This window comes from Diadema setosum, chromosome 18 (assembly GCF_964275005.1).
Source record: "Diadema setosum chromosome 18, eeDiaSeto1, whole genome shotgun sequence".
NCBI classification, from domain to species: Eukaryota; Metazoa; Echinodermata; class Echinoidea; order Diadematoida; family Diadematidae; genus Diadema; species Diadema setosum.
In genome coordinates, this window is record NC_092702.1 from 24682689 (window position 1) to 24695630 (window position 12942).

The 12942-nt window shown below is 37.7% G+C and overlaps 1 protein-coding gene across 1 annotated transcript; it reads right to left on the minus strand.

The window, feature by feature from the left end:
- Positions 1–464: 464 nt before the first annotated feature.
- On the minus strand, positions 465–12743 carry LOC140241559 (succinate--CoA ligase [ADP/GDP-forming] subunit alpha, mitochondrial-like). The gene is made up of 8 exons (XM_072321295.1): positions 12696–12743; positions 10456–10559; positions 8988–9104; positions 6980–7192; positions 5564–5705; positions 4629–4780; positions 4038–4226; positions 465–2237 (listed from the first exon to the last, which is right to left on the minus strand). Exons 1-8 carry the CDS (start codon positions 12730–12732, stop codon positions 2211–2213), a joined length of 981 nt encoding a protein of 326 aa, XP_072177396.1. The 5' UTR covers positions 12733–12743; the 3' UTR covers positions 465–2210.
- Between the last annotated feature and the right edge of the window lie 199 nt (positions 12744–12942).

The following is a 12942-nucleotide window of genomic DNA, read 5'->3' on the forward strand; positions in this document are numbered from 1 at the left end:
CTATAATCTTGCAAAAGTTAAAACCTGAATCCCCATCTCAACCAAAACTATGGGGCCTACCATCCCCCTTTTTTAATATTTCATGTTTTTTATGTTTTCCTAGTCACAGTGTGTGGTACATGTATTTGAAGCCTTTTATCATGTCTGCCACTTTTCAAATAATTATGTATTATGGTTTATGACTATCTTAATGTTTCATTAAATGATTTTATTTATACATGTATTTTTCTTTATCTTTTCAAATCACCAACATAGTCATGGGTGTAGAATAGCATGGTTTTGTTCCTTTGGGGTTATAATCCTGACCAAGATATGTTTTCAGAATAATAAAACCATTTTCCCCCTTGTTCTACATGCATCAATCAGTTTCTCTGTACTGCAATCTCAGCACACACTCTCCAATCATAAGCATGCACACATACATTCTATATATTACTATAAATAAGAAAGACTTTGTAGAGATATACCATGGGAACAAATGAATTTATTCAACCATGGACTGACACACTGCATTCATGAAGTTTTGTGCAGTAAAAACACACTACATGTAGTATCGTCATATATTTCCATCTCAAACTGATATTTGAATTCGGTGCCACCCTATCTCATGAAGATCAACTGGGGCTGCTGAAGAAACGACGGATTCAGTATATTTCAATGTTGGAAATTAGTGAAATAAGAGCATATCTGAAAAAAAAAAGTAAGGAAATAAAAGATACCACTGCTCCAAATGTAATGCTAAGCCACAATCATGGAATGGTAAAAATATATTTCCCTGTGGGACATCTTGAAAAGCTATATGCACACTTCTGTTTTATGTGTCCATACAAATTTAAGAGTACATTGCATTTGTGACTCTGCCATCAGTCACAGCTTGTATTTATAAATTGCTCAATATTTTATTTAGTTTTTAAAAAATACACTTGCCTGCAACGGTAGCCCTTATGAGAAGCTTGACTTGAATATACGGTACCCTGATGTATGATGCTATATGATAATCTGAAGTTCAAAAGAGGATTGCATTGCTACAGCAAGTCATTACTGAGTTTGATTATGACCTCAACAAATAACATGAAATGACAAGCACAGTTGAATTATTGTGATCCCTTTGCAAAGAAGCATGACTTAAAAGTACACCCTTATATTACGGATGTCTCTATAATTTACAGTCAAAAGAGGATGGAGATGACTGCTTCGTTAGAGGATATTATCACTGAGTTACTGCCTTCACCATTGAACATATAGTGACGGGCCAAGTTAATATTGTGACCCCCTTCGCAAAAAAGCCCAGTTAAATCACTGCCATCTTGCCCAGATGTAACAACCTTCATTCTGGCCCTCAACCTTGTTCCAGTGTTAATGAATACATGACATCAGCTGTTGACAAAACCACACAGATTTGAAAAGAGCAAACAAATTGATACCTTCCTTTATCTTTCATGTGTAATGAAAGAGGGTGTCTTAGTTACGTAGTCATGCTCCCCAGTAGCAAGGCTTTTTACGTCTGTGTCTTCTGGTCCTCTGTTAGAATTTACCCCATAAACCTAACTTAGGATCCTTCATTCATGCAGCTGTGCGATACAAAGGTTTAAGGTATCACAGTCTATGGAGTTGAACTCCCTGAATATGCCATGCAAAGCAAGGGGAAGGCAACATTGTGATAACTTTACCAGCACACTAGTTGATGCCTCTGAGTGAAGCAATTCATAGTGATTCAATTTTCTGAATCATTGTAATTGTGTGACTGATAAGGGAGAAAAAGTGTGTGAATGTTTTTATTATTCACACACTAGACTGTAGGTGAAGATAATGTCATTTGGCACAACTTAATAAGTACCTCTAAATTGGCCTGATGTGTCAGTTTGTGATTTTGAATCACAGAATCACTAAAAATGGTACAAGCAATATATTTTTAGTTTACGTTTCTTGAGACTTATTGGACCTGTCAATCAGATGAAGGATGAGGTGATATCATCTGGAATTTCTTACTCCTGCCAATCACAATACATTTATGCATTTTACCAATACAAACTATGATAAAATCAGATTTAATATCATACATTTTTCTTTTCAAGGGAGAACCACAAATACACTCAATCATTCCTCCCATTTCACAATTCAAGAAACTTTCTGTATGGGAAGCAGATATATAATTTTCATCAATACATGAACTGTTTGATGATCTGTCTTCATCTGGAGAAGGGTTGGCCTTATGCTTTGCCTGCCTTTTGCATCTCCTGCAAATAAACAAATAAACAAGCAAACACATCAATAAATAGTTGATCAAACCACATAAGAGCACAGATCAAACTGAAGAAAAGTTTTGATCAAATGTCATTTGATTTCACTTGGTAAAAACTCACCATTAGAATATACGCACACTGACTAAGTAACACTCATCTTACCAGATCAGTGTATCGATATGACATAATTTTCAACACAAATAGGGAAGGCAAAGACAATTTCACTCTAAACATTAAATTGGAGAGTAAAATAAAGAAAAGAAAGAAGTACACAAACTGCACTGATAACTGTTATCTGCTCATTGAAGCTATTCACTGAATTGTTTAATGTCACATAATGATTGCTAAACTAATTTTGTTGTGATTCTGTAGGTGTCCACCTTTAGTTCTATTCATGCCATATCTTTTTTTTTCCGTTTTGATTTGCAATTTTTGTTCATCTATTGAAATGTGGCAACAAAACTGCTCAAATGAATATGCTGAAAATATAAAGTACACAGCTGACAGCAGCAATCACACCTGGCATATCAAATACGTCTTGGAAAAAAATGGAAGTTTTATTGCCATATATCATGAGGTTACTTAAGACATTGAAAATCAAAAACAAATAATTTCTTCTTCTTTTTTTTTTGAGGGGGGGGGGGGGTGGGGTGAAGACACAATATGCATGTCCCTCATCCTCACTGGGTGATATCTGACAGCTGAAATGTATTCATATACATTACCACAATAGTGGCTGCCTAGTCCACACAGATAAGAAAGAGTACATCACTATGTCTTCCTTTCATTACATTGAACAAAAATTACATGCTGTTTGGTGTGTATCTGATGCTTTAACACACCCATACGATTCCAAATCAAAGTATGAAGTGAATTTTGCAGCTGCGCAAAGACTCAAAAAGTGCAGCAAAACAAATACGAAATTGAAAAAAGATTATCACAGCAGATGAGGGAAATACCTCTTGAGAACATACCACAACTGCAAATATGTACCCTCTTTATTCACAGCAGAGATCTTCCACTTTGATAATGCATATTATACAACGTCCAAGTAGATCCTTGTAATTTGATTGGCGGATTGTTGGTGACGTGATATTAAATAAGTACTCCATTCAACGCGCCGTGCAATTTTGGTTCTATTTTTGCGTGCAACTTGGTTCGATTTTTTCGTTCTATTCCACGGTTCGAGAAATTGTACGGTACTGAGTGTACTGTGTGTTGCATATTGGGGATCGCATGCAGCTAGCGCAGGTACGTGTGCGGTACATGCATGCGCGTCCGCAGCCCAGGTAGTGCTAGTGTACGTGTATGAGCGCTAGTATAGCTGTGACCTGTACTTCAGTATACTACGCTGATTGCACAAGCCAGAAAGAGAATCGCAGTGGATCCACATGTAAGTATGGCTATATTTTTCATACATATATAGACTTCTCGGCCTACTTAGACCAAAAAGATCTACTTGGACGTTGTATAAATCAAATAGTGTATGGTCTTTACTTGTGCAATGGAACGAGATTTCGCACTCGGTGAAAGATGAGGCGCACTATTCATCTCGGCTTCGCCTCGTTGAATAGAGCGCCTCTATCTTTCACCTCGTGCGAAATCTCGTACCATTGCACTCGTGACCATTCACTATTTGTATACTTGCCACTCAGTCTTGCCTTAGCACAAGATCCTTGTCAATTGAAACAAAGATGCATACAAACACACACAGTGTTTATCCCACAGAATCTACGAGTGAAAAAAAAAAACAAGAAGCAAAACAAGAACAAACTCCTATAGTGCTCTGCTCACCTTTAGTATCGTAGTTCCCATCTGTGCTGGCGACATGGTGACTGTTACACCAGCATCCTTCAGGGCATCAATCTTTTCTGTGGCCCCACCCTTACCCCCTGAGATAATGGCTCCAGCATGGCCCATTCTCCTACCCGGTGGAGCAGTAAGACCAGCAATGAATGCAGCAACAGGCTTGGCATTTGGACCCTGCAAATCAATGAAGTAGATGAGATCAGGGCCCCTGAATTTCTTACATCTGATCGGCTGAGAGCAAAGTTGTCATAGAAATGTGGCAGTTGCTACTGATAACAAGGTTTATGAAACAGGACACAGACCTTGACAGTGTAGAAAAGACATCAATAGACTAATTATCTCCGTGCTTTTGGTTTTTCATTTTGAAAGTCAGCTTTTAGACTTGAAAATTATCTTTTTCCATAAAATTGAATCTGTAGTAAAAACAGACAGCAGTCATTCAGAATCAGAGAATAATTGACATTTAAATCCAAAACATTTCATGACAAATTACAGTAGCAATGACTGACACTAACTCAAGACTCTGAACAAATTAGCATGACACTGCGCTTCACACTACACTTTGTTTTCACTCACTGTATTGTTTTGCTTGAGGAATTCAGCTGCCTTCTCCTCAGCACCACCACCGATTTCTCCGATGAGCACGATGCCTTCCGTCTCCGGATCCTTGAGGAAGATGTCCAGGCAATCCACAAAGTTGGTTCCATTGAATGGATCTCCTCCGATACCTACACTCAAAGAAGAAAAAAAGTAAGCAAGACATTGCAGCACATCTCTCCCTCTCTTTCTGATGATCTTAGTTACCATGGTGACACATTAAGCCTTCATCTCATAGTCTGTAATTGCTCAAGTGCAATATCGCTTTTCATTTGTTCGTTTTTTATAACAAAATAAGTACCTTGTTGATTGTTTCATTAAGTCTGCAAAATGCACTGCATTTCCTACAGCACTGAAATGTTCTGTGGAAGAATTAGCTTTTCATATCATCCAAATGTTAGCATGACTTGGACTTGATCAGAAGTTTGACCAAATCCAAGAGTATCTAAAGCTATAATGCTGCCAGAAATAGTTCTCAAAATCATAATTCTAAACACATATCCATCAATCCTTGGGACACCATACAAATAAAAAAAAATAATGATAAAAAATTAATATCTAGGAAACTTTGTTTTGGGTTTCTCAACCCACTTTAGACATATACATGCACTTTCAAGCACTTATTTCTCATTAAGATCGTGATTACCAGGTAGTTCCTTGCTTTCTTATATAAGATTTGCAAGACACAATTTGAGTGAGAATGCCTGGAAATCTGCCTTTCTTAATCAAGTACAAATCCTTGAAAGATATTCAACTTCAATCGTCACATTTATAGAGGGCTCTATTCAGATATGAACATATGAACATATTTGTGGTAATACATACTTCTTACTAAAGAGAATTTAGCATGAAAATGCAAATTTTTCCCCAAATGACTTTTGATTTTATGCATATTACCAGCAAAGCACACTTACCAACACAAAGGGTTTGGCCCAGTCCCACAGCTGTCGTCTGGGCAACAGCTTCATAGGTCAAAGTTCCTGACCTCGACACAATACCAATGTTGCCAACTTTATGAATATGTCCAGGCATGATACCAATTTTGCAGCTTCCAGGCTACAATAACAATAAAGAGAAAGTAATAAAAATTTAATCCAGTCTAAAACAAAATACTGGTGTTACAAGGGTTTGCATTACTCTTGTTAAAAAAAAAAAAAGGCCACATTTTCATCACTTCTGTTTTTTCCAATGAACAAACACACTCTGCTGTTACATTAAATAATTTACAATGAATGCAAAACAGCCCTTTTCACATCAGTCCAAACATACATTTTGTGACCTATAAAATTCTAAAATCTGATCTAAGAAAACTAACATGCAGGACAACCTCCGAAGACCAGACTCAACATAGCAATAAGCAAGTTCGTAATTAGCTCATGTGCACGTTGGTACAAATGACCTTTCTATTTTCTTAGTTGGTTAGGCACTTCACTTATATTCAAAGCAACACAATGCGTACCGGTGAGTTTGCCCGGCGTAACAATTTATGGAATTCATGTTAAACAAAAAATGATCTTGCACAGCGAGACCAGGTGACCAGAATGGTCCGTCAAACAACCCTCGGGGGAAGCATCAATTTCTTTGTTTTGTATTGAATGCATTAAAACATGTTTATATTCGTAATGCCAAATACTAGGTTTGCAGTCAGGTGGATGTAATGGCAAGTATCATGTACAAGGACTGCATGAATAATCATTGTATGACAGATGCTTATCTCCGTGAATTTAAAAACCATCATGCGTTTTGGTACCAATGACCTTTTTCTGCTCATGCGCAAAGTAGAACTACGAACTGGCTTATTCTTTCAAATTTCTAAAATCTATCAAAGGAGAAAATGCGATTTTGATTCAGAAATGTATCAGGAGTTAAATGGAAGAAAGCAAAGATTAAGATGCCTACTATGAAACTAATTTCAGTTTGCTTTCCAGATTAATTGTATAAGCACTGGGAAACACAGTTTGCCACATGATATACCCTACATGGGACCCATAATGAGGTCAGTCGCAAGTAGTCACCAATAAGTAACATGAAGCCTACACTGTGCAATGAGGAAGGTCAATAGTTCATCAATAGCTACCTCCACTTAGGCAGGTAAGTTTAGGACTCACACACAGTTTCAACTTCCCTCCTCTTGTACAGAAAATGTCATAAGAGCTGTATCTGCAAGAAGTAGTAACCTGTTACGTCTCTTGATCATTTTTGCTAATTTCCCCCATTCTGTGTGAGTGTCGAAAGGGACTTGAAAATACAGCAACAGTGAAACAACAAACATAATAAGCACTGGAAAAAAAAAAAAAGATGACAAATCCAGTGACTATTGTCAGACATACCTTGATAATACCAGGACAGTTGGGGCCAACAAGGCGTGTCTTGCTCTGTCTGACCAGCTTGTGCTTGACCCGCACCATGTCCTGCTGGGGGATACCCTCTGTGATGCAGACAACCAGACCAATCTCTGCGTCAATGGCCTCCATTACGGCAGCAGCAGCGAACTGGGCAGGAACATATATGACTGATGCATCGCAACCTGTCTTCTCTTTGGCCTGCAGCAGAATACAAGAGCAACATTAAGGACACATGGATATTTTAATATAGGTGCATAAGCATCTATGATAACAACTGCAAACAGCTGCCTCTTTGACTGTCAAATAATGTTTATGTCTCCATTTCTTTATCTAAATTGTTTTATAATCAACCTCTAAGTGAGATTTTGTTTACGAATTTTTTCAACTATCTAACATCAGCAAAAGTGAAGTTTTAATGGAATTTCTCTTACAAACAAACAAAAAATAAAAATGAAATTGAGCTTTGTCAGGCATTTCTCTTTGGCTGTCTTGTGATCATTATGTTTAATCTCATAAGTATGTTCATTTTTCTTTTCACATTTGATAAAAGATTCGTATGTACTTATCAAAAGGAAGTGCTGTACACTTTTGTATATCATCACAAAGGGAAAAGTTAAGTAGCAAATGTGAAAATAGATGCTAGTCCTTATTTCTGAGATGGCAAAATGTCACCTTTTTTTTTTAATCAAGAACATATGCAAGCAAATTTTCTTTTCACATTTGATAAAAGATTTGTATGTACTTATCAATAGGAAGTGCTGTACACTTTTGTATATCATCACAAAGGGAAAAGTTAAGTAGCAAATGTGAAAATAGATGTTAGTCCTTATTTCTAAGATGGCAAAATGTCACCTTTTTTTTTTTTAATCAAGAACATATATGCAAGCTTACAAATAGCATAAAAACAAAGTCCTGTAAAACAAGAGGAATTAAAAACTTCAGAGAGAAAGAGAAAGTGTACCGTACTATCCAAGTTGATACCATGTAAGAAAGCTATCAAAAAAAAAAAAAAAATGACGAGTTTTATTGCAAAATGAGCAAAGAGCCACTATTAAACATTTCAAAGGAAGTCCATCATCAGATATTACAGCAAAATCAAACTTTTCCAGGAATACCTCACTTGTAACATCACAAGGAATATTCTAGAAGTTACTATAAAAAATATCCTGTATTTTATTATTATTTTCTTTGTTTTTTCGCAGCTTTAATCACAAATTTCTCAACTTAACAAGAATGGATTTAGCTCATTTTGCAAAAAAAAACTCTTCAAATACTTGTCAGTGCATTATTCACATTCTGCAAAAACCTCAACTATTGCTTGATATATTTAAGACCATATCAACACTGAACTAAAGGGATGGTATACTATAGTATTGGTTGAGATGAGGATTCAGCTTCTAACTTTTTGCACTATACTTAGAAAACACTTTATGAAATGTCAAAGAGCATACAATTCAAAGAGGAATTTGAAGTACAGTATATTTGATGAAAATTGGTTCTGAAATGACTGAGATATCAAAAAACAAAGTAAAACAAAGCGATCCTATTAAAAGGTGGGTCCTACCTTTTACCAGGATTGCTTTGTTTTGGATATCTCAGCCATGTTTAATCCAATTTTCATCAAATAAACTCTTGAATCTCTTGAAATTAAATACTCTTTCATATTTCATAAGAGGTTTTTCATTATCTCACAAAAGATTTGGGAAACTTGAAGCCCTATCTCAACCAAAACCATACTATCCCTTTGACTTGTTCATTAAGACCCGACAGTCAGACCCCCTCCCCCCCCCCTCAACAAAAAAAAAAACAACAACAACAACAACAACAAACAGACAAACAAAACACAGCAAAACAAGGGTAAACTGAAATATTCACAGGAAAAATGTAGTAGTCTCAGGTAACATGGACAGTTGCATCTTTTTTAATCCGAATATATTTACAGTTAAACTGTTTTGTGCATTAATGCAAGAAGAACAAAGCAAGATAATCTCACCTCTCTACATGAATCAAAGACAGGAAGTCCACATGAGACCTGGCCACTCTTTCCTGGGGTAACACCACCTACCATGTTCGTCCCATACTCAATGGCCTGTGTGGTGTGGAAAGCACCCTGGAAATGTGGGAGTAATAGAATCAATACACAATGAAAGTTATGATAAAAAAAATGTATGATTAGCACTAACCGCACCAGTGACCCCAACCCGTACCGAGTAGGGGTCGCATGGCAGCCCTATGGCTATCGCAGAACCGCCTGATATGGCTTAGCATTTTGGTGATCAGAGACCAAAATACAGGGTTTTACACTGAAATTCGTAGCCATGATGTTAGATAAGATACTTACAATCAGAGCCGCCAAAGTCGATTTACAATATGATCTGTTTTAAGTGAAAGATTTTATCCGAGATTTTGGTCCCTCCGCAATTCGCATCAGAGTACAACTTACACAGCACATGCGCTAACAGCCTTGCTGTCGATCAGGTATGGATAGAACGTAGCACATATTATAATACACAATGTATGCGTGTGGAAAAAAAAAACAGGGCGGCTAGCTGAGAACTGAAATGAATATTCATGAGGTGTGACGTATTATACATCACGCATTCTTAATAAACGCATGCTGGGCAATGATTTACTATACTTATTTATTTCGTTTCGATGACGATTTATCTTGTTTTAGGAGGTAATGGTGAGGGATACATCGACGCCTCTAATATTCAACAATATGGTATTACAACATGTGGCTTTTCGTTGCGAATCCAAGTGTCGTTTTGAACGATGAGTTGTTTACAGAATTGCAAGCGTCGCAGTGCACTTGATTACTTCACTAAATTGCATACACGTCGTCGGGGTGCTGTTACTGGTTACAGCGCCCTGCGCTGGGGTTAGATTAGCACCTGTTTTACAATAAACAATGTATAACATGATGATGCAAAACTTTAATTGGCAGTATGAACTGTTATTATAACTGGCAAAATGACTGTTGCCTTTATCTTCAGATGCAAAATCACTATTCTTTTCAGAGAAAGAGGGGTACATGGGATTGTTATGGATGACTTCTAAGCTTTCATGTGTACATGAAAGTACACACGATATACAAATCGACATTCAAGCTAGGGGATCATTTCGTATAATTTGCAAACTTAGTAATCTGCCAACTGTGCTTTCATTGAGGTCAAAGCTAAATCCAAAGTAAATTCTCAGAATAAATAAGCATGCATTACTTAGAACATAATGCAAGTCAAATACAGCCTTTAGAAGTCAGCCTTAATAGTTCAAAACTTTTCAATAGAAACTAGTCTCAACAGAATTTGACATACCAGTACTGATTTGATAGACTCTAACAGAAAACATTAACACTCCAAAATCAGTGTTAGAAAGAAAAAAAAAGAAATTAGAAATAACAGTTCAGTGTTAAGCCAATAAAATTGTTGTCTTGCATCACCATAGAAATAACCACTCACCTGCTTTCCTGTAATGCCTTGGCAGATGACTTTCGTGTCTTTTGTGAGGACTAGATTTGCTCTTGATTGTGTGTAGCAGCTTCTAGCTCCAAACTTGGAAAAAGCTAGGTATAATTTTGAACAGCAATGTCAAACTGGCATAATCACACATAATTACACATATGCAACAGATTAATAGAAGTGGAATCATCCCATATATGTCCACAGTTCTCACAAACAAGGCAGCAGGAATCATTCTCATTCTCTTGAATTGATGACTACACAATACTTGATACTAACTTGATGCAATAATCCCTTTATGAAGCTCAGCTCATGTGAATATGGTATGGGATCCATGGGATTTGGATGATTTAGGCTGTGTGCTATAATCATAAATGATCTATTTGGTTGGAGCATCATTGGGCTCAGAGTCAGATATCATACAATACCATACTTAACTTGGTACATGACAAAGATGAAGATTAATGTATTATCATAATACTTTTAACATATTAAAGCAATATTTCTTCAACATCATGATCATATTAAGTATTATGAAATTACAAAAGTGCTATACTGTTAGAACTTGGATTTGGTATAACTGCGACCAGCAGCCCCAAACGCGTAGTGTAATGGGGCTGCGGACTGTAGCATTCAGGATCATGACAGGGGTAGTATCGCGGATAAATATCAACTTAAAATCGAAAAATTTCTTCAATTTGAAGACTTACAGGTGAAGTTGAAGTGTTGACAACAGGTAACGTGCAACGTTTTGTTCTGCAAATAGTCCCTTTCTGTTCGAATTGATGACTTAATGTGACTCGGTCGAGAGGAACCTGGGAGAGCTACACTGAATTGACAGCCAGCGCATGCGCACACATCACATGCGCACAAATTTCAAATCCATTGACCGGATAAAATGTCTGTGTGCGAATGCGCTGGCCGTCAATTCAGTGTAGCTCTCCCAGGTTCCTCTCAACCGAGTCACATTAAGTCATCAATTCGAACAGAAAGGGACTACTGGCAGAACCAAATGTTGCACGTTACCTGTCGTCAACACTTCAACTTTACCTGTAAGTCTTCAAATTAAAGAAATTTTTCGATTTTAAGTTGATATTTATCCGCGATACTACCCCTGTCATGATCCTGAATGCTAAAGTCCGCAGCCCCATTACGCTACGTGTTTGGGGCTGCTGGTCGCAATTAGATTTGGAAGTACTTTGGCATACTCCTGAAATAGGCTCCACCACTGCGTGTCTGTACTAATACTATGGCGGCTCGCTTGTTTATACTCGTGAATTCAGCCCCACCGTGTGGCATTCATCGGTAGATAAGCACGGTGGTGGGGATTTCTTCCACAGTATAATACTTGTGAATGCGGCCCCACCAAACAGCGTTTACGCGAGATTGATACAGCGGTGGGGCTGATTTCCACAGCATGGGATCCTCCTCCCTTTCTCCCGTTTTTTCTGTTGTTCTTCAACATTTTATTCTCGGAAGGACTTCCTAATGTCCCTCGACTAATTTAACGGCCAATTTAAACATAAATACAACCCTAACCTAAACTTGCTTGCTAACGCACAGGTGCACGCACACTGCGGTGAGGCCCATTTCACAATTTTGCCAGTATTTTTTACTTTAAATCATCTGCGTATCCACTGGCACTGCATTGCTGCATCGAGCTGGGCCTGTGAGGGAAACACTGCACTGCACTGTCGACGTCAGACTCACAGACACGTTCAAATTGCTAACACACCCTACACGAACCTCAACCACTGTCCACTGGTTGGTGGGCACTTATCACACGGCACTGTCATTCGATTCACTGAAGGCATTCAGTTCAGTCCCTGGCCCTGAACAGGCAGGTAAATAGCGCCCAACGGTAGGCATTGGTACTGGTAGGTAGCTAGGCGACCTGAATTTACTTCATATATGACAATTTCATCTTTACCAACTGAAATGAAGTTTAAATCACAGCAGTATTTTACACATTACAGCAATCCTCCATGGGTTTGGGGTCCACTGGCTGTCTATCTATGCGAAAAGGCACAGCAACCGACACAATATCCAGTACGCAGGACCACACTAGATCTATCTATCACTCGGCTCAATGCACTGGCAGCATGGTTAAACACATAAAAACATAAATTTACTCAATCAAGGTTTTGTAACTGCTCAGTCCAGGGAAAGGTGCTGTTCCTCATAACTGTCTTGTAAGTGATGAGGGATGCATAGATCAACTTCAAGACAGCTATACTCACCATGCGAACGAGCGAAAAGTCTGCCGGCGGCCGCCATTTTAACTAGACACAACCCAAGGAGGGTGGGGTAGATAATATTCAAGTCGTTTGGTATGATATTTTTAAGATATAGTCACGTATAACCGTCTCAGTTCATTGATAACAGGGTGTTTTTCTGCGAACTGTAGATAATACACACATGAATTAATGACAGGGGACAAAAATGACTGAACATTAATTGTTATCAGTATTTCAGATTATGATTTTC

What these genes read in the sequence shown, in the direction of transcription:
- LOC140241559 (XM_072321295.1), bottom strand. Translation starts at nt 12,732, where the DNA reads ATGGCGGCCGCCGGCAGACTTTTCGCTCGTTCGCATG. An exon ending in AAGGCATTACAGGAAAGCAG is followed by an intron (nt 9,105 to 10,455) that starts GTGAGTGGTTAT and finishes CCACATTTCCAG; the next exon opens with GGTGCTTTCCACACCACACA. An exon ending in TGGGAACTACGATACTAAAG is followed by an intron (nt 2,238 to 4,037) that starts GTGAGCAGAGCA and finishes GTTTATTTGCAG; the next exon opens with GAGATGCAAAAGGCAGGCAA.